This window comes from Mya arenaria, chromosome 10 (assembly GCF_026914265.1).
Source record: "Mya arenaria isolate MELC-2E11 chromosome 10, ASM2691426v1".
Classification (NCBI taxonomy): domain Eukaryota; kingdom Metazoa; phylum Mollusca; class Bivalvia; order Myida; family Myidae; genus Mya; species Mya arenaria.
Window position 1 is genome coordinate 24,731,988 of NC_069131.1, and position 26,318 is coordinate 24,758,305.

The 26,318-nt window shown below is 35.4% G+C and overlaps 5 protein-coding genes across 5 annotated transcripts; all 5 read right to left on the reverse strand.

The window, feature by feature from the left end:
• Positions 1–206: 206 nt before the first annotated feature.
• LOC128204497 (uncharacterized) lies at positions 207–3,498 on the reverse strand. The gene is made up of 3 exons (XM_052905910.1): positions 3,415–3,498; positions 2,554–2,764; positions 207–1,654 (listed from the first exon to the last, which is right to left on the reverse strand). The coding sequence occupies exons 1-3, from the start codon at positions 3,496–3,498 to the stop codon at positions 1,050–1,052; spliced, it is 900 nt and encodes a 299-aa protein (XP_052761870.1). The 3' UTR covers positions 207–1,049.
• A 20-nt stretch (positions 3,499–3,518) lies between these two features.
• On the reverse strand, positions 3,519–4,441 carry LOC128204499 (uncharacterized). The gene is made up of 2 exons (XM_052905913.1): positions 4,178–4,441; positions 3,519–4,088 (listed from the first exon to the last, which is right to left on the reverse strand). Exons 1-2 carry the CDS (start codon positions 4,439–4,441, stop codon positions 3,519–3,521), a joined length of 834 nt encoding a protein of 277 aa, XP_052761873.1.
• A 60-nt stretch (positions 4,442–4,501) lies between these two features.
• Positions 4,502–4,981, reverse strand: LOC128204500 (uncharacterized). Its single transcript, XM_052905914.1, has one exon. The coding sequence runs from the start codon at positions 4,979–4,981 to the stop codon at positions 4,502–4,504; it is 480 nt and encodes a 159-aa protein (XP_052761874.1).
• Positions 4,982–10,142: 5,161 nt separating this feature from the next.
• LOC128206184 (uncharacterized) lies at positions 10,143–17,832 on the reverse strand. Its single transcript, XM_052908490.1, has 9 exons — positions 17,073–17,832; positions 16,665–16,839; positions 16,184–16,243; positions 15,629–15,685; positions 15,192–15,257; positions 14,933–15,001; positions 14,398–14,431; positions 13,733–13,846; positions 10,143–10,326 (listed from the first exon to the last, which is right to left on the reverse strand). The coding sequence occupies exons 2-9, from the start codon at positions 16,723–16,725 to the stop codon at positions 10,230–10,232; spliced, it is 558 nt and encodes a 185-aa protein (XP_052764450.1). The 5' UTR covers positions 16,726–16,839; positions 17,073–17,832; the 3' UTR covers positions 10,143–10,229.
• A 2,858-nt stretch (positions 17,833–20,690) lies between these two features.
• Positions 20,691–24,283, reverse strand: LOC128206864 (uncharacterized). The gene is made up of 2 exons (XM_052909566.1): positions 23,970–24,283; positions 20,691–23,013 (listed from the first exon to the last, which is right to left on the reverse strand). The coding sequence occupies exons 1-2, from the start codon at positions 24,166–24,168 to the stop codon at positions 22,409–22,411; spliced, it is 804 nt and encodes a 267-aa protein (XP_052765526.1). The 5' UTR covers positions 24,169–24,283; the 3' UTR covers positions 20,691–22,408.
• Positions 24,284–26,318: the final 2,035 nt, after the last annotated feature.

Here is a 26,318-nt window from a genome sequence, read left to right on the forward strand (position 1 = left end):
AGGTTGAACAAACATTACATTCCCAATTTCATCAAAATAAGGCAAGTTTGAAAAAAATACCAATTATCAAGCATAACATCATCGCAGAAGGTAGTAGACAAATTGTTGCCTCATATTAATTTCTAAATCATGTTGTTTTAACAAGTCTAAAGACGCTTCTAACTATGTTATAGGCTGAACTATCAACAACAACTTAATGTCAAAAATGTAAAACAGAGTTATTTGGGCAAAAAGCTTTTTGTACAAGCTGACAAAAATTCATATGTCAACCATATGTGCCGACCATATATACTGTTTTGATTTAATTTCGTAAGATAATATCTATTAGAAGTTGAAAAACAATCACAGTTTGTTCTTAACAAATTTTCCCTTTCAATGTCATGTGAGCGTATCGTTAAACTTAGTTTTAGTATGTATCGATTACTCGTCGCAATAGTAAGGTTGCTTACGCTACTTGTACAGGTTCATGTTCCGGCTTGGTTTTGTTCTCCACTTCATCTGGGTATATGCATGACGTGAAAATGTTAAATCATGAAGTTGTGTGCCTGATGACCCCATTTCTTTTTTATATCAATTGAAAAGGCATCATTTACTGTTGATAAACAATATGTAAAAAACATAAATTATTATAGAACAAGTTAATGCAGTTCGTATTCCTGCTATTTAACTTTAAATTGGACGCGTGTTTTCCCTTAAATCGAAAGCGTTTGTAATATTGCTTCTTTAAGAGTTTTAAATATTCCTTTATTACACATAAATACCTTTCAAATGCTACCAACATAATTTGTGGTCGCCAGGAATACATCGTTCACGTACATTTATACTTTATGTATATACATATGTTTTTACATTCCGAGTTATCCATATAAAGCAGTCACATACATGTTAATAGTAACGGTACAAGCAAACCAAACTTTTAACAATAACACAAATTGCTGATAAAGGTTTATAAGTTTGTATTCAAATAATCGATCCTCGCTGAGGATTCAAACGTGCAATATTTTATTGATGGCGCTTTATTTGCGCAATAAAGGAAGTTTTGAAATGTTCTATTTAGAACAAACCACACAGGTTAACGCCTTGTTCGCGCTATATGGAGGACACTTTAACGAGCCACAGACAGCTTGAACAAAGTAAAACAGCGCACCATTTTGATCACCACCATCACTTCCTTCCGCCTTTTCAGGGTTTCCGTCCATGCAAATGAGTTCTTTGTTCCCAGCATGAGTTTGGTACTGCGACATCAAATAGCCAGAGTATTCCGTATGCCATTCGCTATAGCAGGCATTCCTCGCTGGGATCATGACAACGTTTCTTCCTATAACACGGCAGACGGCACATGGGACGTCTTCGTCATGTAAACTTGTGTGAAATGTTGCAGAAACAGTTTCATACTCAGCACCGTATACCTTGTTAACTTGACCTGCTTTTCGCCCATCGCTGTCGAATATGGGGTCCTGCGGCAGACAAATGTAATTACTGCTCGATCCTTCGTGCGTGTAATATCCACCGCCAGCAAACCCTTCGTACACCAGCTCTGTGGTTCCAGGGCACGACCGCCGACCCCATCTCGTATATAAACCACTTGTCATTCCGTGTACGGTCTTCAGTGATTTAATTTCTCCTTGATGCTTTTGAACTGTGTTTGTTAGTTCTAGAATGAAGACAAAGGAATATTAAAATTATAACCTATGCTGTTAATTTCCTTCTAAATTTCCTATCAATTAACTTTGTAAACAATGGGACCCAACCGCAAAATATATCTGCCTGCTATGTTGACAATGTATATACAAAGTGCGAAAAACAGATTTGTCAATGATTATTCAAATACTATTTCAAATAATGACCTCCATCTAAATAAGGCAATTTATACAATAAATAAAGGTGTAATTTCCTCCTGTCTAACTGAATTCTCAATAAAATGGAAATATTTAAGTACATAGAAGTAATTAGATACGAACGTATAATAATGTGAATAATACTTCCGACGTTTTTGTTTCTACATTCACGGTCATGTACTGCCCTTGAGAATACCTTAGTATCAGTACTTTAAACCCCGTTCACCACAGCGTACCAAAAAGAGGAGAGATGGTTATGAAAACAATAAATGTATTTACAGACGCGACTCGTTGCTCACTTACGGAATACACATGTGTTCTATTAATATAGTAGTGTTGACCAAATACGAAATTCAGAGTAGCGAGCACGTTTAGTGTTAGGTTTAAACTTATTTATTTTACAACGATTGTGAAACAAGTTATTACAACACTATATTTATCACTCTCGTTGGCACGATGATGCTAGAGATTGTGGTCTTGTGTTGTGGGGTGGGGGAACCGGAGAGCCAGGAGAAAACCCACTTGTCCGGCTTGGTGACCATTAGACAATGTAACATGTGCCCAGGCCGGGAATCGAACCCGGGTCGCCTTGGTGAGAAGCGAGTGCGCTAACCACTGCGCTAACCGGAAAACCAGTTTCTACGTCCATCATGAGTTAAATCCCTTTCATTATTGCGTACCGAAATGGTGATTCCAGCCTAAAACATTCATTTACCTGCAATCTTCTGCGATTGTACATCCATGGAGCTAGTTGCCTCCTTCAATGAATCGCCGAACGCTTCCATCTTGATTTCCGATCTGATCACTTTTTCTAACAACTTTTCCTCATAGTGAAACCTCGAACATTCAGGCTCCCGCGCAAAGCAAACGGCTGTCAATAAAATAAGATTTAATAAATCCGCTTGTGACTTAGTGTTACCATGTTTCTAGTTAATTATAATGATATTTTCGTAGAATTATTATCAACAACGACGTTCAATAAAAGCAAGAACACTCTAGTGACAATTTACGAATGTAGAAATTTAACACTGCGGATCATCTGCGGAACAATCTTTTCAAATCATGTGGGCAATAAACCGCAATTATTGTGCCATTTTGTTTGTTTTTAACTGGTATTTTGTATGAAAGACTGATATATTTGTATGGTCTGTTTGCATAATCATTCAAGGAACAGATATGCTGAATCCCATAAGCTTGCCTTTTTAAATTTATTACAATTTGAAGACTGGAGAAATTCATTTTCAGCTATTTTGGAAGTATACAAGATTGCACTCATGATAAGATAGTATTGTGACTGGATATATGCGATCGATACAGAAAGATAAATCACGGCGTTCAGCAATAAATTGTCAAGCTAAACTCACTTACCTTACATATCTAGTGTTATCGTTGGACCAACTTGAGGAGTGATATCGAAAAGGTTCTAAGTGACAAACAGATCGTATATATTTAAACAGGTCATCATTTCGGTCTCTACCGTTACTTCAGTTTGCCTTTTCAGCATTCATACAAACGAACCCTTTGTTTTTCAGCATCCATACAAACGAGCCCTTTGTTTTTCAGCATCCATACAAACGAGCTCCTTGTTCTCAGCATCCATACAAACGAGCTCCTTGTTCTCAGCATCCATACAAACGAGCTCTTTGTTCTCAGCAACCATACAGACGAGCACCTTTGTTCTCAGCAGCCATACAAACGACCACCTTTGTTCTCAGCATCCATACAAACGAGTCTTTTGTTTTCAGCATCCATACAAACGAGCCCTTTGTTCTCAGCATCTATACAAACGAGCCCTTTGTTTTCAGCATCCATACAAACGAGCCCTTTGTTCTCAGCATCCATACAAACGAGCGCCTTGTTCTTAGCATCCATACAAACGAGCGCCTTGTTCTCAGCATTCACACAAACAGGCCCTTTGTTCTCAGCATCCATACAAACGAGCCCTTTGTTCTCAGCATCCATACATATGAGCGCTTTGTTCTCAGCATCCATACAAACGAGCGCTTTGTTCTCAGCATCCATACAAACGAGCGCCTTGTTCTCAGCATCCATACAAACGAGATCCTTGTTTTCAGCATCCAAACAAACGAGCGCCTTGTTCTCAGCATCCATACAAACGAGCCCCTTGTTCTCAGCCACCATACAAACGAGCGCCTTGTTCTCAGCATCCATACAGACGAGCTCCTTGTTCTCATCATCCATACAAACGAGCGCCTTGTTCTCAGCATCCATACAAACGAGCTCATTGTTCTCAGCATCCATACAACATCCATACAAACGAGCTCCTTGTTCTCAGCATCCATACAAACTAACCCTTTGTTCTCAGCATCCATACAAACGAGCGCCTTGTTCTCAGCATCCATACAAACGAGCTCCTTGTTCTCAGCATCCATACAAACGAGCGCCTTGTTCTCAGCATCCATACAAACGAGCGCCTTGTTCTCAGCATACATACAAACGAGCTCCTTGTTCTCAGCATCCATACAAACGAGCTCCTTGTTCTCAGCATCCATACAAACGAGCTCCTTGTTCTCATCATCCATACAAACGAGCGCCTTGTTCTCAGCATCCATACAAACGAGCTCATTGTTCTCAGCATCCATACAAACGAGCTCTTTGTTCTAAGCATCCATACAAACTAACCATTTGTTCTCAGCATCCATTCAAACGAGCGCCTTGTTCTCAGCATCCATACAAACGAGCTCCTTGTTCTCAGCATCCATACAAACGAGCGCCTTGTTCTCAGCATCCATACAAACGAGCGCCTTGTTCTCAGCATCCATACATATGAGCGCCTTGTTCTCAGCATCCATACAAACGAGCGCCTTGTTTTCAGCATCCATACAAACGAGCACCTTGTTCTCAGCATACATACAAACGAGCAACTTGTTCTCAGCATCCATACAAACGAGCTCCTTGTTCTCCGCATCCATACAAACAAGCCCTTTGTTCTCAGCTTCCATACAAACTAACCCTTTGTTCTCAGCATCCATACAAACGAGCGCCTTGTTTTTAGCATCCATACAAATGAGCACCTTGTTCACAGCATCCATACAAACAAGCCCTTTGTTCTCAGCATCCATACAAACTAACCCTTTGTTCTCAGCATCCATACAAACGAGCCCTTTGTTCTCAGCAGCCATACAAAGAGAAAAAAACTACAAGAATATATCAGAGATAAATATATTTTCTGCTGGATTAGAAATTTACTTAATTCCGAGCTAATGCAAACGGTTTACATTAAAAGTTAGCGGTGCTTAAGAGAGGGAAATTCTTAAGAGGAACATGGCATACCTATCTCATTGCTTAAATCAGTTAGATTTAAAAAAATTGTAGGCAACGCTAGAAATTATATTTTTACTGGTGCCTAGCAACATTAAGTACAGGGACCTTAATAAGTAGTTTGTAACCTCATGGTACGTAATTGCTTTGTATTAAAATGTTCATTTTCTGCGTGAATTGTGTTGCATTTCACTATTTGTCCGGTTGATCAAAATAATTAGGTCATTTCTGGTATTTACAGCTCATGCCATTTTTTTAAATCGAACGCACTCCTACGAGCACACAAATGGTCAAAATTAGATTGTTCGTAAGAGAAGCATGACATACATTTGTATTGCTTTAATCAATTGGATTTGAACATAACATAAAAAGGATGTCTGCCATACATTTGTAACACTTGAAATGGTATTTTTCTAAGTCTGAAGTTTTTATTATCATAAGGCACTGATTCCCCAATTTCTCAAATAAGCAATCAAATCGTGATATTTTGTTAAATAACGAGTCATACTTACGTTTTATCATTATTTCCCCCCTTTGCCATATGCTTGGAAATGGTTTTAGCTCTTTTTCTAAACAGCTCCTAACAGAGTAGGAGTCACTGTTAATCGTGTAAAGACCGGATGAGGTTCCTTAAAAAAATGAAAGGATTTTACCAACTAAATTCATGTTTTAAAGAGAGTTTTATGGTACTATTGAACAGAAATATCGAAATCTAAAAATATGCCTGGATTTTTCAGAAGCAAGATTGGGCACCCATATCAGACATTTCTTCTTGGGATGCATTATTTCAAACTGTGACGTCGCATCCTGACATATGACGTGATTACTTATTTAATGCTCATGAAGTATCTTCCTGCATAAACAAAATAGAAAGATAAGAGAAACACGTATGACTTGCCGGAATTTTGCGAATAAGGCGTTTATTTTACCCAGTTGAATTGTTTGCAAATATGCGGATCGAAATATGTCCTGACTAATATAAGTAAAGCAATGTAACAATACACACATACAAAAATAAGTAATAGTTATATTGAATTGGAAACAATGTATAGCATGTGTACAGAGATTGATTTTAAAGGTCAAAGACTCTACTGTCCAAAAGGCGATCCAGAATAAGAATGGGCATGCATGTTTTCATTATGAAACAAATCGTGTCTTTAATCCGCACGAAGCAAACACCAACACTCATCTGTTGTTTTTCAATCAATGAAGGGGATTAACTCAATTATACTCGAAACCAGAGGTAGGGGTCTTGCTGATTAGATTAAGGTCTCTGGCAGCAAGTGTACCAAGTTTGATTCGAAAAAGAAGCCGCCGACATCACGACCAAGTTACATTACTTGGAATATTTTTTTTCCAATTGCTGATGAGCTCAAAAATTAATATGTATCAGTTTGCATTATTACTTTATATTTTTATTTTTCCCATTCTCTTTAAATTTATAGAAAGCATTAAGACGTATTCCCCATCCCCCATTCTATGGAAGTTCACTAATTAAAATACGCTTTTTACAATTTAAAAATACTTAAATAAAGAAAATGCACTATACACATTTAGTGAGTTGAAACTTATAGTAGAGAAACACTTCCGTTTTTAATTGCGTCCATAGTTTCATGATAAAAATATATATTAAGTATGCGTTTTTGTACTTGAAAATACCTTAAGACAAAACTACTAATTTTAGATTAAATGTGAACCCTTCAGGCACCTAGGTATGTGTGTCACAGATTTTTTTTCATACAAACAGGTTTGAACAAACTAAGTTTCAATGCATATAGAACACTAGATCAAAATTGAATACAACTTATTTAATGGACGAATTGGTGATGAAAGTGAATTATAAAATGCATTCAATAATCAGGAGCTTTTACTTAAAAGTCATTTGAGAAAAAAATATGTTAAATGCTAAAAGGTAAACTATGATTCACAACACTCATAAATGCAGGATGCTGCTCATATACGGGTAGGTTGGTTCCAAAAAAATAAAATAAAACTTCTTCCATCTATTTTGAACACACCACACATGTCAGCGCTTTCTGCTCGCTATATGGTGGCAATTTAAAGAACCACAAACAGTTTGTGGTTACTAGCATCACTTACTTCCGCCTTTTCAGAATATTCGTCCATGCAGACGAGTTCCTTGTTCCTTTTATTGCCGAAATAAGGCGACATCAGATAGCCAGAGTACTCAGTATGCCATCCGCTTTAACAGGCATTCCTCGCCGGGATCATGACAACGCTTTTTCCAACAACGCGGCAGACGGCACATGGTACGTCTTCGTCATGTAAACTCTTGTAAAAAGTTGCAGTATTTTCTTCATACTCAGCACCGTAAACCTTGCTTACTGCACCCGCATTCCGTCCATCGACGTCAAAGATTGGGTCCTGCGGAAGACATATGTAATTACTGCTCGCCCCTTTGTGACCGTACGATCCCCCGCCAGCAAACCCTTCGTATACCAGCTCTGTGGTTCCAGGGCAAGACCGCCGACCCCATCGCGTGTATATACTATTTCTCATGACCTCAACTGATTTGGTTGATTCTCTTTCACTCTGCAGCTCTTGCACTTTGTTTTTCAGGCCTTAAATAGTAAAAACGGATGTATTTATAATGGTATATGTAGTACTATTAGTGTACTTCCCTACATTTTCAATGATGCTTTTCGTGTCGCTGGAGCGAGTCTTGTCAATAATTAATTATGTTAACATTATGAGTCTGATTTCCCTAAACGCTTATAATTCATAGATTGAAAATTAGGTTACCTGAAATCATCTGCAGCCAATTGTATAAACGTGGATAAGTCCTAACCAGCGGTTATCTTTTTGTTATCTCCCTGGTTTGGTCAACTTATCCGAAAACCGATTGTATAAAATTAAGTTATCCTAACCAGCGCGTGATTCGGCTAACTTTTAGACAAAATTTAACCGGACTCGAAGAGTTTGGTTAGCTGATTTAACCAAAACAATGATGGCCGACCTTGACATAGTGAACGCTAGGCGACCTCGACAATTTTGCAGGATACTTAGACAAACGGACGAAGACAACGACGAGGAAGTACGTAAACGGTATAGATTCACTCCGCACAACATAGACAGATTGGAACGACTGATAGGCCACAGACTTGAGCGACCGACTCGTAGAAATCAACCCTTGACACCACGGCAACAGATTATGATTACTTTACGTTTTTACGCTACTGGGATTTTTTTTACAAGTAATAGGGGATACATTTGGGGTATATGTTGCCACGGTTTCAAGGGTTGTAACTGCAGTGACTGACTGTATTTTTGACATGAAGGACAGCGCGATTCAATTTCCGACGACAGACAGACATAGACACAGGACTAAGACTGGATTTCATGCCATAAGGGGATTCCCGTCTGTGATATCAGCGGTAGACGGAACGTAAGAATACAAACGCCCAGTGAGGACGAGGAGCAGTATGTCAATAGAAAACATTTTCACAGCATTAACGTGCAAGCCAGCTGCGACCATAGAGGTAACGAAAATTTTATTGTACTGTATAATGAATTTAGTTCTGAATAACAAGAGCAACTTTATTGTAGTAAGATTTATATGAAACATATATACATTTACCTTAACTCTTATAAATCCATGTATGAATATTATTCGGAAGATGATGTAGTGGCGATGCCTACAAAATATCCCAGGAATCGCCACTACAGTCTACAACAGTCAACATGCCTGGCTGATTTAATTTTTCAACTGATGTAAACCTCAAACGTGTAGAGGTTGTGACGTAATCTTTAATGAATTCCATGTAATATTTTCGACAGCTACATGTATCTATAGTATTTATCTATAAATGATAGGGGCACCATATGGGGTATTTGCATTGTACTATTGTTTAAGTACTTTGTACATTTTACAGTATGGTAATCTTGAAAGAAAGAAATTCTGTAAAGTATGATAATGTATTGTTCGTGTTTCACAGGTGTATTTACAAGCATAAATGCCATCTGGCCGGGCAGTACGCACGATGCCCATGTATTCAGGACCTCGGAATTGTTCCACTTCATGGAAACACATCATCATGGTAAATGTTATTGAATATAATTAAGGCATTTCATGAAGTACTCATTCCAACTTACTTATATAATGCATGAGCTTGTACTGAATATAATTATTATTTGATTGCTTAACTCTGATATAATATATGTTAGAGATGAACTGAAATTAAATCATGTTTGTTTCATGAAAATAAATTTAATTAATTGTACTTAAAAAAAAAGAAATTGTATTTACATGAATATATTTCATTTCCAGGCCTTGAAGATGGCATACTGCTAGGGGACAGGGCCTACCCTTGCAAGCCTTACATGCTTACCCCATACCTGCACCCAGGTAATGTTGCATGCACTTGTGCAAAACATTCCTATTAATGCTGATTTTTATCCTTCTTATTTCTTTTATTTCAATTTGGATTAATATTTGATTATGATACCCAAGAATTAAGACAGCTAAGTTACCATTGTTGATGCAAGCTGCTTATGTATGTTTGTTATAATGATGATGGTGTTGGTGGTGGTGATGATGATGATGATGTTGATGATGGAGTTTGTTCTTGTTGTTGTTGTTGTTTGGTAGTTGTCGCATTTTGAGGATTATCATGCTGCTTATGTCACGTTGATGATGATGAGGATTACAGTGGTGATGGCGATGGTGATTACGGTAGTGATAATAATTATGTTTACAGTTGTGATGGTGGTGGTGGTGGTGGTGATGATGACAATGATGATGCTGATAATGATGATGATGATGATGTATTTTCAGCAAATGAAGCACAGCAACATTTCAATGATGCGCATTGCTCCACAAGAAATGTTATAGAAAGAGCCTTTGGTGTATTGAAGAGGCGATTTCATATACTACATACAGATGTATACCAATGTTCTATGAACTCCAATGTTTTTTTTCAAATGCCTAGATGTACTAATAATAATTGTTAATTAAATGCACAACATATGTCAATCATGGTTGTTTTATACTTGTTGAATCATAAATACATTGTATGTTGTGTTTTTTCCTTAAATCAGATCCGGATGAAGCCTCTGTAAGTAAGCAAGATTGTGATATGTTGTGTTGTACTACACAACCTTGCAAAGCTGTGGGGAGAACCCGAGGAATTTCCGCCCGAGGATGACCAGCAGCCCCCTACTGTTCTGAACCATGACGAAGACATGTCTGGAAAGGCAGTTCGGGAGTACATTACAATGCAATACTTCAGGTTTGACTATTTTTATACTGGCTAGCTTCCTTTTACATTTGTAAAACACTAAGGCATTACATTTCCAAAAAAATACAAACAACTTATTTCTAACATGTATGACATTTGTTATTAGTTTAAAAAGACCTTTTGAACTTTGTTACAAATTTAAGATTTACAAGTTTTATACAGGCCTTGATAATTGAAATTATTAAATTAAACAACACATGCATCATCAAAAAGTCATACATTTTACAAACTACTTACAGGAAACTATATGCTTTATAAAATATGTAAACTATCTGCAACAGATATGAACTGCAACAACTACAACACAATTATAATATGGGTCTGACTGTAATTAAGATACACTGACATTTTTTCTGTGTTGCATGTAAATTTTTCATTAAATTTTAAGACCAGAAATGCAGACAATGCTAGAAGTATTTATAACTGTTAATGAACACTAGCATTGTTTTATTCTATTTACAGTTGACAAGGAACATTTGACAAGGATGGAGACCACATTCATTATCATTAATTTCCCACCAGGTGGTTTAAATTGATATAAATAAGTGTCTTTTATCAATGACCCTGTGTATGTGTATATTTTAACAACAGTGGTGACCACATTTGATGAAATTGAATGCTTGTGTCTAAATTGAGTTTCTCTAGTTCATAGCATTTCATAACACTTTTATTAAACGATACTGTGATGCTTATAAACATTATTGAATGATTGAAATTGTAGTTACAATGTATGTGATCTATTTTTGAATTTAGAGTTATATGATCATGATCATAAAACCAAAATTTTATTCCAAAAGGATCAAGTCTGACAAGATATCTAGCATTTACTGTTACTTTTTAAATACAATGTGATAGTTAAAAACATTGTTATTGTTTTTTTATTGTTAATGTGAGTCTGTGATAGTTAAAAACATTGTTACTATCTGTTTTCATTGTTACTGTGAGTCTGTGATAGTTAAAAACATTGTTACTGTCTGTTTTCATTGTTAATGTGAGTCTGTGATAGTTAAAAACATTGTTACTGTCTGTTTTCAATGTTACTGTGAGTCTGTGATAGTTAACAACATTGTTACTATATGTTTTCATTGTTAATGTGAGTCTGTGATAGTTAAAAACATTGTTACTGTCTGTTTTCATTGTTAATGTGAGTCTGTGATAGTTAAAAACATTGTTACTGTCTGTTTTCATTGTTAATGTGAGTCTGTGATAGTTAAAAACATTGTTACTGTCTGTTTTCATTGTTACTGTGAGTCTGTGATAGTTAAAAACATTGTTACTGTCTGTTTTCATTGTTAATGTGAGTCTGTGATAGTTAAAAACATTGTTACTGTCTGTTTTCATTGTTACTGTGAGTCTGTGATAGTTAAAAACATTTTTATGGTCCATTTTCATTGTAACTGTGAGTCTGTGGTAGTTAAAACATTTTATGGTCCATTTTCATTGTAACTGTGAGTCTGTGGTAGTTAAAACATTTTTATGGTCCATTTTCATTGTAACTGTGAGTCTGTGGTAGTTAAAACATTTTATGGTCCATTTTCATTGTTACTGTGAGTCTGTCATAGTTAAAAACATTGTTACTGTCTGTTTTCATTTTTACTGTGAGCCTGTGATAGTTAAAAACATTTGTTATGGTCCATTTTCATTGTTACTGTGAGTCTGTCATAGTTAAAAACATTGTTACTGTCTGTTTTCATTTTTACTGTGAGTCTGTGATAGTTAAAAACATTTGTTATGGTCCATTTTTTATTGTAACTGTGAGTCTGTGATAGTTAAAAACATTTTGATGGTCCATTTTCATTATTACTGTGAGTCTGTGGTAGTTAAAACATTTTATGGTCCATTTTCATTGTAACTGTGAGTATGTGGTAGTTAACAACATTGTTATGGTCCATTTTCATTGTTACTGTGAGTCTGTCATAGTTACAAACATTGTTACTGTCTGTTTACATTTTTACTGTGAGTCTGTGATAGTTAAAAACATTTGTTATGGTCCATTTTTTATTGTAACTGTGAGTCTGTGATAGTTAAAACATTTTATGGTCCATTTTCATTATTACTGTGAGTCTGTGATAGTTAAAAACATTGCTACTGTCTGTTTTCATTGTTACTGTGAGTCTGTGATAGTTAAAAACATTGTTATGGTCCATTTTCATTGTTAATGTGAGTCTGTGATAGTTAAAAACATTGTTACTGTCTGTTTTCATTGTTACTGTGAGTCTATGATAGTTAATACATTGTTACTGTCTGTTTTCATTGTTACCTATGTATTAACATGTTTCTATTTTGTGACTTGTACTGACAAAGAAAATCATGAATAATATCACAGAAACATCCACATTTTGTTCTTTCTCTACATTGCTGGTAGGAAAAACATTTTGCTGTATTACTGTGCATTGAGATGTAGATGAAGTTATATTGACAAATATGAAATTTTAAAAATATGCAAAAAACAGCAACAACCGGAGATGTTTGTCAAACATTATGCCCCCATGAGCAGCATGTTGTCGGGATTGTATTGATAATTAAATGAAATATGATTTAACCGAAATGACAGCTTATTTGTCACTGACATTGGATGCCGTTGAGACAGTTTTAAGACAATGACCAAGTATGAGTATAGTATGAGTATAGAGTGTGTTGTGACCATGGCCTTTGACTCTATGACCTCAAAATCCACATGAGTCATCAGCTGGTCACCAAATACCTGAATGTCAAGTTTGAGGGCCATGGCTGCAGGCATTGTCAAGTTATCACACAGACAAGCTTTTTTCATTCATGGTCACTGTGACCTTGAACTTTGATCTGATGAATCCTAAAATCAAGGGGGCATCCACTGGCCAGACCCAGCCTATATGTCAAGTTTGATGATCATAGGTCCAGGCATTGTTGAAATATCACTGGGAGAAGCTGTACTACTTTTTTGCATTAAAGGTCAACGTGACCTTTAACTCTGGCTCAACGATCCCAAACTCAAAAGGGGGTCACCGTCATCTACTAGTAAGGACCAACCTTCATGTAAAGTTTGATGATCATAGGTCAATGAATTGTTAAGTTTGCCTAAAAGGTCACTGTTGTTGACCTTTGACCTGATGACCCCTTAAATCAATATGGGTCATTTACTGTTCAGGCCCAACTTCCATATCATTATTTATGCAAAAAGCTACAGAAACAAGTTTGATGACCATAGGTCTAGGCACTGTCGAGTTAACACTCGGACAAGCTATGGTCTACCGACCGACGGACCGACATGTGTAAAGTAATATACCCCTTCTTCAAAGGGGGGCATAATAACTTGAGTAGCATTAAAAGTAAAAATGCCACTTCATATGAAAAATATGAAAAATATATCTTTACAGATATTTTTCGCTTAGTAAAGTCAGCAGAGTTGTTGCTGCATCAAAGAACTTCTTGGCAGCTGTGGCCTCAACATAATATGCTGTCTGCACTTCCTTTGAGGTTCTTGGTTTTCTGTTTAAAAGATTTGAAGAAATATCACACAGTTCATATTGGTGAATAATCCTGAAAAAAACCCTCATAGACAACATACAATTATATTGTTTTTAAGTTTTCAATTATTACTCATTAATACAACAGTTAAGAATGCACTCTTACTCCCAAATGAAATTTACCACCATTGATACAAATGTTTTGATATGTCAAAAAGGATGAATAAATGTCAAAATTAATGGTTCTTAAGAAGGGTGACAAGTTTTATTTTAAAGAAAGATGCATTAAATGTGGTATATACACCTTATGAGACTATAGAAGATCACAGTAAAACTTTTATCATTCACCAATCGTTTAATATTTTTTTCTGTTTCCGACTATTAAATGCACAGCTACAATATTATCAGTATTAAAATTGATATTTTCTATAAATGCATTATTTTATGATTAGTTAAAGGTTTATCACTCAAAATATATGACTGTTGAACATGTGTATAGATTGATATGGATTAATAGTGTAACTTTAAGTATTTGATGTATTTAAAATATAAGAAAATAATGGACAATCATACTTTGACTTTGACTTGAATTCAACATTTGGGTGAGCTGAAAATCAAAAATGATACACAAATATTACTAACTACAGCTTTTAACATTAATTTTGATTAGTGATTACTTTCATGTTTAGTAAAGTCATATGACACACTAACAAACAATACATGGTATGGTATTCTTTCCATGATACATGTTGTACTGTTCTGTGGTAATATAATAAGAACATTGAATAACAGACCATTGTGTATGTAAAGGGGTGGGTTATACCCGAAACAGCTAAAATTCATGCTATATGTGAATTCTGTACAACCGTTTAACAAAAACTAATTATAATTCTTGAAATACATGCACATAAAACGTCAATTGTATTCGCTGACTACTAGCTGGTAGGCTGAGCTTATTAGATCCTGCATAGCTGATCAGAGACTACTACACATGTATGTCAATGCCGAAAGGGAAGAAGGCATTCAACACATATACACAAGACGGAATAGAAGTGTTGATAAATATTTTCATATAACATTTCAATCCCATTCAAATTCTGCTTGTTACCTTTCCTTTTCCACGTGCTACTTGGTTCTTTTATACAGGAATTTGCAAACATATCACATAAAGGCATATCTGTAGATAGAAACAATTTTATAAGATATTCAGTTGTAAGAAAAGAACATACTGATTTTACAAATGTATGTTGCTTTTTCCTAGTATTAAATATTCAAAAGACTGTGTTTCACTGAACAAAGAGTAACAATTTTAAAGTAATGTAAAAAAAAATGTTTGTTGTTGTTGTTGTTTTTTTCAAATAAATTACCCTTAGTGTCTTCTCGGATGTCAACCTTTGTCTCACTACCCTCTATATCTTCCAAGTCTGCCTCACCTTAAAACATTAACAAAGGAATGGTAAAGGCCATGAATTTATACATTCAAAAATATCAAAAAATGTTAAAGCTTTAATTGGCCGATTGTAATTGATTTTATTTTAACAGTAATTATTTTGTGTGTGTGGGGGGGGGGGGGGGGTCGTAACTTATCATAACTTATCATAACTTATAACATTCTTTTCATTATCACTGACTTATACCATTTTAAATATACCACTAATTGCCATTCAAGGTAGTCTTTAAAAAATAATAATGTCATGAAGAAAAAAGTTCTAATACATTTGTAATTAATCAGTTATTATACTGTATTCATATAACAGATAGATGCATGTTGCCATTTTGAGTGAATGCCATCCATTATGCATACCCGAACTACATGCCACCTCAAACATGCTCCAAGTCCTGGATGGACTGCCAGTCAATGCTGAAATATATTTATAATAATGAATCGATAATTAATAATGATTCAATAATTCCCCACAGGAGCCCCGTTGTATACAGCCTATTCCATTTCATTACAGTTATAATTATGGATATATATATATTTTTTTAAGGATAAATATAAATACACGTTCTTATCATCATACTTTAAAGCCTCAAGCCTGGACAAATACGGACATTTATTAGAATGTTGGAAATTAGTGGTTCATACCAAGAAAACGTATGTTTGTTTACATAAGTGCATTCTCACAAATTAGACACCCCTACGACAGACTGGTCCAACTTCAAAACACACACGGGTTTCAATGTGTAAACTTGCGATCGAGTCGAGTCATTGTGACATTGAGAGCGGATCAATATAGGTGTACCAAAAAGAATTTATAACTGTTAATAAACGTATTGGATTAAATGGCATTGTTAAACTTATGTGATGAAGGAGTTCAGTTTCATATATTCACTTGTTTTTCTCGGAAATATTTACCATCGAAACCTAGCAGGCTGAACGGGTCTTTTTGAGGTTCGTCCTGCCTGTTCACGGCAACTGGAATTTGACATACATATTCAAAAATGGATTTTTTGTTGTTGTTTTTTTTTTCTTTTTTTTGGGGGGGGGGGAATGGATTGTACAAAATATTCGGTAAGTCAAATTGCAATTGAAAATTTGGTTTTCGCCAGAATGTTAGCTTCCTTTGAATAAACTTTATTCCAGTTGTTCATGTTTAATTATAAATAACTTCAATTATATCATAACTGTAATCAATATTTAGTCTTTAACTTTTTCAAGGTCGACTACCGAAACTTTTATTATTACTCGCAACTCATTCTGGGTATTATCATTAAGTCAGTCATCCATGTCACATTAACCTGGTTGTATTACAACGTTGTAAAAAAAAATATCACGACTATTTAAATTTCAAAAAATCTTATAATGCATATAAAAAGTGATGAATATAATCAAATACCTATTGCCAACTCCGATGCTGATGACTCGGGGATGCCGCTGAAGGCAGGCGTCCCCTTCATATCCTATATTATTGCCAAAGTGGTGTCATCCGGGACAGGCAGCGGTTTACCCCCACCCGTCTGCCTGGCGTTGGCATTTTCTTTGGCAACTACAGCCTTGGCACAGCTCACCATCTTTTTGAGTAAATTAATATTTTTTTTCCATATTGTTGTGTATGAAATAAGACTTAAAAGGCTAGTAAATAAAACATTGGATAAATAATCTTAAATAAAGCCATCAGAAATATCAAATAGGCAGTGGAGGAGCAAATTAAAAAGAAAAGAAAATTGCGTTTGTCATTCATTTATATATTAATTATGTTTTTGTATATGGGCTATATCATCAACAAAATAACAAGATTCAATACCTTTAACCTCATCGACCGTGCAAAATGCACGGCCGACAGCATTAACTGCTTGTGTAATCTTCATCCAAGCGTTGTCCTGCTGTACTTTAGTGTTTCCCCCGACTTTGTTTAAAATAATTTCCCTAAAAGATCGCCACAGCCGACGAAACCTTCCCTTATTGCGGCCTTTTCTACATCGGAAAAATTACTAGATCGTTTTTTTTCGATTAGCTGTGGCGTCAACTGTCAAGTCAGTTATGTTTTTGATGTTTCAGACGACACAATGTTTACAAATACGGCAAAACGCGCACTGACCGGAACCATGCTATCGATGCATTATGGGATCGTTTTGTTTAGGTTAACTATAACCTATTTGGATATCTCGATAATCGAAATGGTTAACTTAGCCGCTGCATATTTTGCGTTTATACAAACGGATAAACGGTTTGGATAAAATGGCCAACTTGGTTAAAGTTAACCGCTGGACAACTATAACCAGCGTTTAAATCTAACCAACTTTTATACAATTGGCTGCTAAATATTTTCTTCCACAAATCCAGTTGTCTTTTTCAATGATTCATCAATCGCGTCCATCTTAATTTCTGATCTGATCACTTTCTCTAACAGCTTTTCCTCGTAATGAAACCTCGAACATTCAGGCTCTCGCGCAAAGCATACGGCTTAAAATTGCATTGCCAACAAACTATAACATATTTTCCTCATTTCTGCTAGGATCCGTATATTTTTTATCGATGCTAGGCTGAGCACTGCTAACGGCTTATTGTTGTGATATTACACCTTACAAAGCCATACAAATGTTTGAAATATTTGATAAATGATATGGTTCCGTTACGTAAAGTGTTTTGGATAGCTTTGTTCGGTGAACACTCCAGCTTATCTTTTCTGTACACTTTGTTATTCTTCCATTTTGCTGCTTGTAAGTTGCCAAAATAAGAAATCTTGAATATAAAATATGTACTTAATACTTTTAAAAATATCTACAATGCAAAGTACAAAATTAAAGAGTTAACGCAAGAATTACGTATTGTGTGATTACCTTCTTTACACAAATTTAAAATTATGCTACCCCTTAGCAATGCAATAATGTCAGCGAAATTTCAACATCAGTTTGTCAGAAGAAAACTAAAGATGTAACCGTTGCATACTATTATAATGATGTATGGTGTGTAGTAACTCGTTTAAAATATGTTTGAAATGCCTTATGGAATAAAATTTATGTGTTGTTCAACTCTAAGAATAAGAACCGACTAATTCCTTGTGAACTTAGTAAATGGAAACACGAACACTTTTGTAAACTACAGCATATGCTTATTAAATGCCAAATGTTACATAAACAGCGTTAAAACATCGTCAAACAATGTCGCCATGTGAGACAGGCATCTGAAGGGAATGGTCAAAGTTACGAATGTTGTAAAATGGCTAAATCCCTACACTCCATATCACCGCCGTGCCAAAAGAAAGTGACTTTTTAATGGCTGCCATGAGTTGTTGAATGTCTCGATTTTTCGGTTAAAGTTTTTATTTCATAGAATCTAACCGCTTATCAAGGGAAATAACTCCAGTAGCAAAAATACTTTTGAGTTGTACATGTTGTAAACGTTTGTTTGAACTGGACAAAGAGCAAACAGCAAATACTTATTTAAATGCTCAATGATGTCTTAAAACGAATGCGGAACAGTTGGTCATGCTTTTCTAGGAGCTGTATAGAAAATATGAGTCAAAGTAAGTTCGTAGCTAGAGCCAAAAAGCGGATAATGTAATAATAATAATAAGTAAGAATGACTCGTTCTTCTATCAAATATAACGATCATAAGGGTTTATTTGAGATATCGGGGAAAGCAGTGGCATATTAATATTAATCTTCACACGTATATCGTTCCTTACTGTACACAATGTTATAAAGCAGTAGGATTGATTATCCTATGAATTACATTCATGTTTACAAACGAAAGTAGAAGGTGTGCATAAATTTTCTGCTGAATATCACTTAAGACGCATATATTTAATTGAACACCAGTTTTATCGAGTGCTTTTCTTTTGCTGGGAATGAATAAGACCAACTGTTCACCGGAATAAAAAAAAACGTTTATGCTCCTTTTCTGGGTGAAACTAGAGCCAAAATCCAAGAAATAGTTGGAGCCTAAGCAAATATGCTGCTAAATAAAGCAAAAATGATTACGTCATATTTAGAATGCTGTGTTTATATACTGTTCAAGATACAGGTGTATTCTTTAAAGTATCCAATCATATATCTGTGAGTATTTAATTGCAATTCGAATAATTGGCCGAGCAATCTAAGAAATGTCGATTGGGCCAAATAATTCTTTGACACAATAAATATAACAATATCGATACTGTTTCTTGGCCAGATTTTAACCCCAAACAAAATTTTAAGAAAAGTGTGTGATAAAGGAAATAGTAAATAGACGAAAAACTTGTCAACTAAATGCTTATTAAATCAATTGTGTAATTAACTGACAGCTAGTACATCGATCGGATTGATGACTGTTAGTGTTAATATTTGGTCATATATATTATTTTGTTGAGGTACACTATATACCTACATCTACTAGAATACAACATACATTCATTCTCAGCTAATTAAAACTTTCGTTGGAATTTAAAGCTCTGCCTACAGCCACTTATCCGATACACACTCCCTGCGTAAAATTTTGTGTTTACAATGTTACAGCCAATGAGGTTGTATTCTTATTCAGTTAGATGACCTGGAGTAATGTTTTAACGTTTTAAAAAGGCTCATTCGCTACGCACACTCCGCCCATTCTTACTTCATATCATTTAACTATTACTTAAACGCAAGCTTGGTCTGGTTTAAGTGGAAACGTTTGCGTGATTTTACCATAGTTCGTTGGTTCTTGGACCATCAAAGACCAAACTAGCAGCTTTACTCATTTGTCGGAGCCGGGGCTCTGATTTATTGGATGTTTAAACGAAGGCGTAATACGGCAAGCTAAACATAGATGGTAGATATTTAAATACTTCAAAAGATGAGATACTTTGTATATATTGTTTGGATCAAAATAACTGTATTTTACAAAATATTGAAGAACTTGTGAGGTTTGGCAACATATTCATAAGGCATTGCAATCCCCGATTTCTCAAATAGGCTCTCATAATCGTGATATTCGGTAAAATAACGAGTCTTGCTTCCGATTTATCAGTATTTCCGCTCTTTGTCTCTAACTTGGAAATGCCTTAGTCTCTTTTTCTATACAGGTCCTAATAGAGTAGGAGTCTCTGTTTGGAACTCTTGTGCAGAGCGGCTGAGGTTTCTTAAGTAATTTGACGGATTAAATCTATGATTACCATGTTTGTTAAGAGATTTCTTTAATAATGGCACTATGGAAAACAGATATCGAAGCTCACAATCATTATGCTCATGAAGAATCATCCTACCTAAAAGGAAGCGAAAATCTTAAAAAATAATAATCAATATAAAGGGGATATATCACGTTTTTTAAGGTTTTAGATAAATTTACTTTATTCAAATAAAGCATAAAATTCAGGTAATACAAACACGTATGACGTGCCGGAATATTACTAAAAAGGCGTTTATTTTTTCGAATTAAGTTGTTAACAAACATGCGGATCGAAATATGTCCTGACTAATATAAGTAAGGCATTGTTACAGTACACACGTACAAAAATAAGTGATAGTTATATAAAACTGGAAACAATATACAGCATGAGTATATTTAAAAGCCGTTTATAACTCGATTTTAACCCACACATAAATGTTTATTTAAGTGTTAAACAATAAAGCATTATGTCCCCTCTGCCACTGTGATATATAAATCACTTCATTACACTTCAACTAGAATGTCAAGTTTGTCAAGATTTATGGTGTTATCTCAACAAGGTATTGCAAAAACAACAGACACGAAAGGTTACGCACTTTGGTGTGAAATGACAGGAACACAAGGACGTTTATAAATATTTCAATGAATGTGTTTATTCTAAGCATGTAATATAGAGATACTTTATCTAGATAAAACACTTACTTAAAATTCCTGAAAATAAGAATGGAAATCGAACCACAATAAGTTCCACATAATTTAATACAAAAATAAATTGACAAAGCAAAATGTACAAACATTTTGTTTTCAACATAGAAGTATTAACATGTTATCATGCATGCACAACTTATTTAATGTTTCGTACATTTTATGTTACAAATGAGGGCTACAATATTCTTAATGTTCATAATGTTATGCATTTGTTCAGTAAATACAAACATAAATGACAAGTGGGGACTTGTTCAATCTCCAATATACATCTCGAAGCAGCATATTCCGGTAGACATTTGATTAATATACTTAAATGGCAATACAAATTGTCTTAAAAAACTTAGATGTTTGACATTAGCCTTGTGCCTTGGCTTCCGGGCTTGTCACGGTAATTACCGCGTATGATTACAAAGATCATACTGCGACATAAATCTTGATAAGACAACAATGTGTCATAAAAGACGCGGCTATAATTAAGAACAAACACAGTCTTAAAATCAAGAGCTTGTAACAGGATTCGTGCAGAGCAGGAAAAGACTTGCTGGCAAGTCCAATAAGCGATGATGTGGACATTCGATCTTAAATGTAAAGAAACCAGATTGACCAAGATTAAAACCTAGATGGTTCGGGACACAAAATTAGTTAGACTGCAGCGCACACTTACTACCAGTTTGTTGTGAGAATAATACGTTCGCGCGTTCTTTAAAAGTGTTTGCAATAATTTTAACAATCGCGTGTTTCCACTGAACAGACCGATAGAGACTCTGGAGAATTTTATGAAACAAAACACTTATATTTCCCAAAATGTCTTGAAATTGGCATGATTAAAATACACTATTTACAATGAAAGGATACTAAATTAAAAAATCACTATATTACAAGGTGAAACTTATAGTAGAAAAAAATAAACACCACTATTCAAGTTAATAGTTTCATCAACAATATATATTAAACGTGTATGTGTATTTTTCACTGTCAGTATTGAGTATTGACAAAGACAAGAATCCTTATCATGGAATAAATTGTGCAACATTCACTCACCTAGGTATGATTGGCACAAAATTATTCGAAAAAAAAAGACATCTGGTCTGAACAAATTAACTTTAAAGTCATTTAATAACCAAGACCAAAATGGAAATTAATTACTTTTATTGGAACATTGGTGGGTTTTTATTTGCATATCTACTTGTTCTTAAAACATGTTTTAATGTCAAAAGTTGAATTTTGTGTCCACAAGATTCTTAAATACAGGATCGTGCTTATATAAATGTAGGTTGTTTTCGATAAATAAATAAAATGTTCTTACATCTATTTCGAACACACCACACATATTAACGCCTTGTTCTCGCTATATGGGGGACATTTTAAAGAACCACAAATAGCCTGAACAAAGAAAAGCAAAGCACCATCTTGGTTACCAGCATTACTTCCTTCCGCCTTTTCAGGAATTCCGTCCATGCAAACGAGTTCCTTGTTCCCAAAATGACTATAATGCTCCGACATCAAATATCCAGAGTACTCGGTATGCCATCCGCTATAACAGGCATTCCTTGCTGGAATCATGACAACGTTTCTTCCAACAACGCGGCAGACGGCACACGGAACGTCTTCGTCGTGTAAACTCGTATGAAACGTTGCAGAACTTGTTTGATACTCAGCACCGTAAACCTTGCTAACGGAACCCGCATTCCGTCCATCGTCGTCATAGATTGGGTCGTGCGGCAGACAAATGTAATTACTGCTCGCTCCTTTTTCATTGTAATGACCGCCGCCAGCAAACCCTTCGTACACCAGCTCCGTGCTTCCAGGGCATGACCGCCGACCCCATCGCGTGAATAAACCGCTGCTCTTTACTTCCCCGGTCTTCAGTGATTCAATTTTCTCCTGTTGCTTTTGCATTGCATTTGTTAGTTCTGAAATTGAGACAAAGAATTATTTAGAGAAGAACTTGTGCTATGTTTAATTAACGCTGCTAATACTACCCTTGTGAACACTTGTGAAAACAGCCAAATGTTTTCCCGCTATGTTGTCAATGTTTGTACGAAAATCATAATTTATCAATGAAATACAAAGAAAATTTCTAATTATGACGTCTATCTAGATACTGTGATTAATATAATAAAAAAGTGTGTGCAGCCATTTCTCATCACCTACTAAATACTCAATGAATAGCGAATACTAGGTTAGTGCCGTGATTGGAGGAAGATTATCTGACTCGGCTGCGGAATTTATCGGGTGAGCCGATAAACTTTCTCTATCCGAGGCACTAGCCTAGTATTCTATTATCCCGTTACTTTGTTTTTTTAAACACTATAAATAACCTTAATATTATTTATTATCTTTAAAAGTAAAGGGGATTGTTGAGGTAGAATAAAATGTCCGTTTTCGCGGTCACATGACCAACTGACTGTAGATAAACATCACGTTATCTACTATCCTAATAAACTAAAATTTACTCGGCACCTTGTTATTGGACCGATTTGTATGCAGGATAAAATTCTATCCGAATCCTGTATGATGACCACGAAGTAATAAAGAACTTCGAATATCTGTGAGACGAACAGTGCCGATGTTGCAATTCACGTACATGTACTGTTATTGTGATTATCTATCAACCCCTCAAAATCCTTTCAGCAAGGGGTTAGTCTTTATACATTTCTTTTCCTGAAATCACCTATATAGTTGCCAGCCTAATATAATAGTAAATACGGTAGTATGGGTTTACAATCGCTCGTTCTTGCCAAATCACAATTGTTGTAAAAAACAAGTAGTTATATTAAAATGTTCAAGTATGTATAACGAGCTCTGCCAAATGTTCACTCCTTTAAAACCTTCAAAATGGTGATTACACTCTCAAACATTCATTTACCTGTAATCTGTTGCCTTTGTACATCCATGGAGCTAGTTGCCTCTTTCAATGAATCACCAAACGCTTCCATTCTGATTTCCGATCTGATCGCTTTTTCTAACAACTTTTCCTCGTAATGAAACCGCGAACATTCAGGCTCCCGCGCAAAGCAAACGGCTGCCAATGAAATGACTATATGTTTGTTTCCTAATGTTATCATTCTTTTTCGCTAATCGTTCCGTAAGTTGTCGTATAATTATCTTCGACAGATGTACAGTAGAACATTAAGCAGGTCTATAATGATTTACGAAAGTATAAATTTAACACTGTGTGAATCCGCATTCGCTGTACAATCTCTATATATCTCGTGGCAATAAATCGCGTTTATTATGTCATTTCGCACGAATGACTGATTTCTTTAAATGGTCGGTTTGCAAACTCATTCAAATACCTGCAATTGGACACTGGTGGGTTTAAAGCTGTTCTTTGCTAAGTTATGGAAATGTTTATATGGTCAACAGTGGCTGTTGTTCGATGCAGGCTGTTTTGTGTGAATTGTAGTATCTATATTAATGTAAACCAAAAAAAGTTAATCAATGGTTCATTGTTCTTATTTCCTACGCTCTATAACATTTGTGTGATTTTATGGATTTTTTTTGTCACTTTAATGATGTGGTCAGTTATCAAACCAGTCCCGTTTAAGGTCAAAGTTCTAGGTGTCATGCCTGGGGCCGAGTAATGACACCTATTCAGAGACATTATCATTCACTAACATGAAGACTACTGGAACGTTTGATGGAATCCCATTTGAGCGCGACCGAAAAACATCGATATCCTTTGCTTTACGGGGACCTTGGTGAGCGTCAAGTTGTTCCAGAAATACTTTGAACACTGAAACACTTTGACCAGTGACGTATTAAGTGTTGCAACCTTAGGCGAATTGGCAATATCTGAGCCTGTGTACTGTGATCGAATGTCTAAACTACTGTAATTTGACCAATTAAACGCGGTACGGAGATACCCGATCACCGGTTAAGTAATTAGAATAATTATCTTAAGTTCATTGGCATTAGCCGAGTCTGTACACCATGGCATGATATAATTTTAAGAAAGCCTGTGCCTGTAGAACTTCTGTTGATACTGCAGCATATGGCCTGATAGTGCTTTAAAATGTCTAATTACATATATGGGTATCTATTGACGGGGGCCTGAAAGAACAGGGAATAATGTGGTAGAATTCGATAACAAGGTTATTGATAAGGCTAAACTATACCATTACCCACCAACATCAGGGATCCTCTAAAATAATATTTCTGCCATGTAGCTCATGTTTTTATATTGTTTACGGTTTTAAACCTGGTTTTTACAACGGATGTGCCTCAACAAGCTTGCCTTTTGAAATCAATGAATTAAAACTAGAAAAAAAGTTTAGTTATTTTCAAATTAAACATGATTGCATTAATATTACGATATCATTTGGCTTGATATATACCATCGATAATCAAAATTATGTCATTAAACAATGAAGAGTCATGCCAAAACCCACGAACCTCACAGATCACGCCTCATCGTTGGAACAATTCGAGGAGTGAAATCGAAAAGATTCTAAGTGACAATAACAAAGTCATTTAACGCGCCACGAACATCTTTTACAGTATAAATTAGGACCTCTTTTTGATCTCTATTTTACTTCAGTTGGCCTTTTCAGGATAAGCGTACAGACTAACGAGCTCTAATTTCCCAGGATCCATAGAGAGGAACCATTTGTTCTCAGCATCCATACAAACGAGTTCCTTGTTCTCAGCATGCATACGAATGAGCCCCTTTAAGTTAATATTTTGTTTAAATCTTGGTAGTGCATATTATTATCAGTGTTACACTTAAAAATCCAATCCAGTTCCTGCAAACAGGTATAACAGGAATATCACAGAGATTATAATATTTTCTGCTGGGTAAGAAGTTTGCTTAATTCCGGGCTAATGCAAATAAAACGTATTACATGAAAGGTTAGCGGTGCTTATGCTCAAAGTGCGGGAATGTCCTTAGGCGAAACATGACATACATGTTTCATTGCTTAAATCAGTTGGATGTGAAATAAATTTTAAAGAAACGCTCGAAATGACCTTTCTTTCTAGTCTAAAAATGTCTATTTAGGTTGAAGTACAGGGATATTATTTAATATGTTGTATAATCCACAATTCATACTAAGAATGGGCGTGCACGACTTCAAAATAATATCTTATATCTTTATTCCAAAGTAGTTTGGTAAAACAAATGAAATATAAATGATGGCGCTTTCACTGGGGTAATAGTGTTAAACACAGGCATTTGTTTTAATTGAAGAGTGTAAGCTCCTTCGTTCGTATAGCT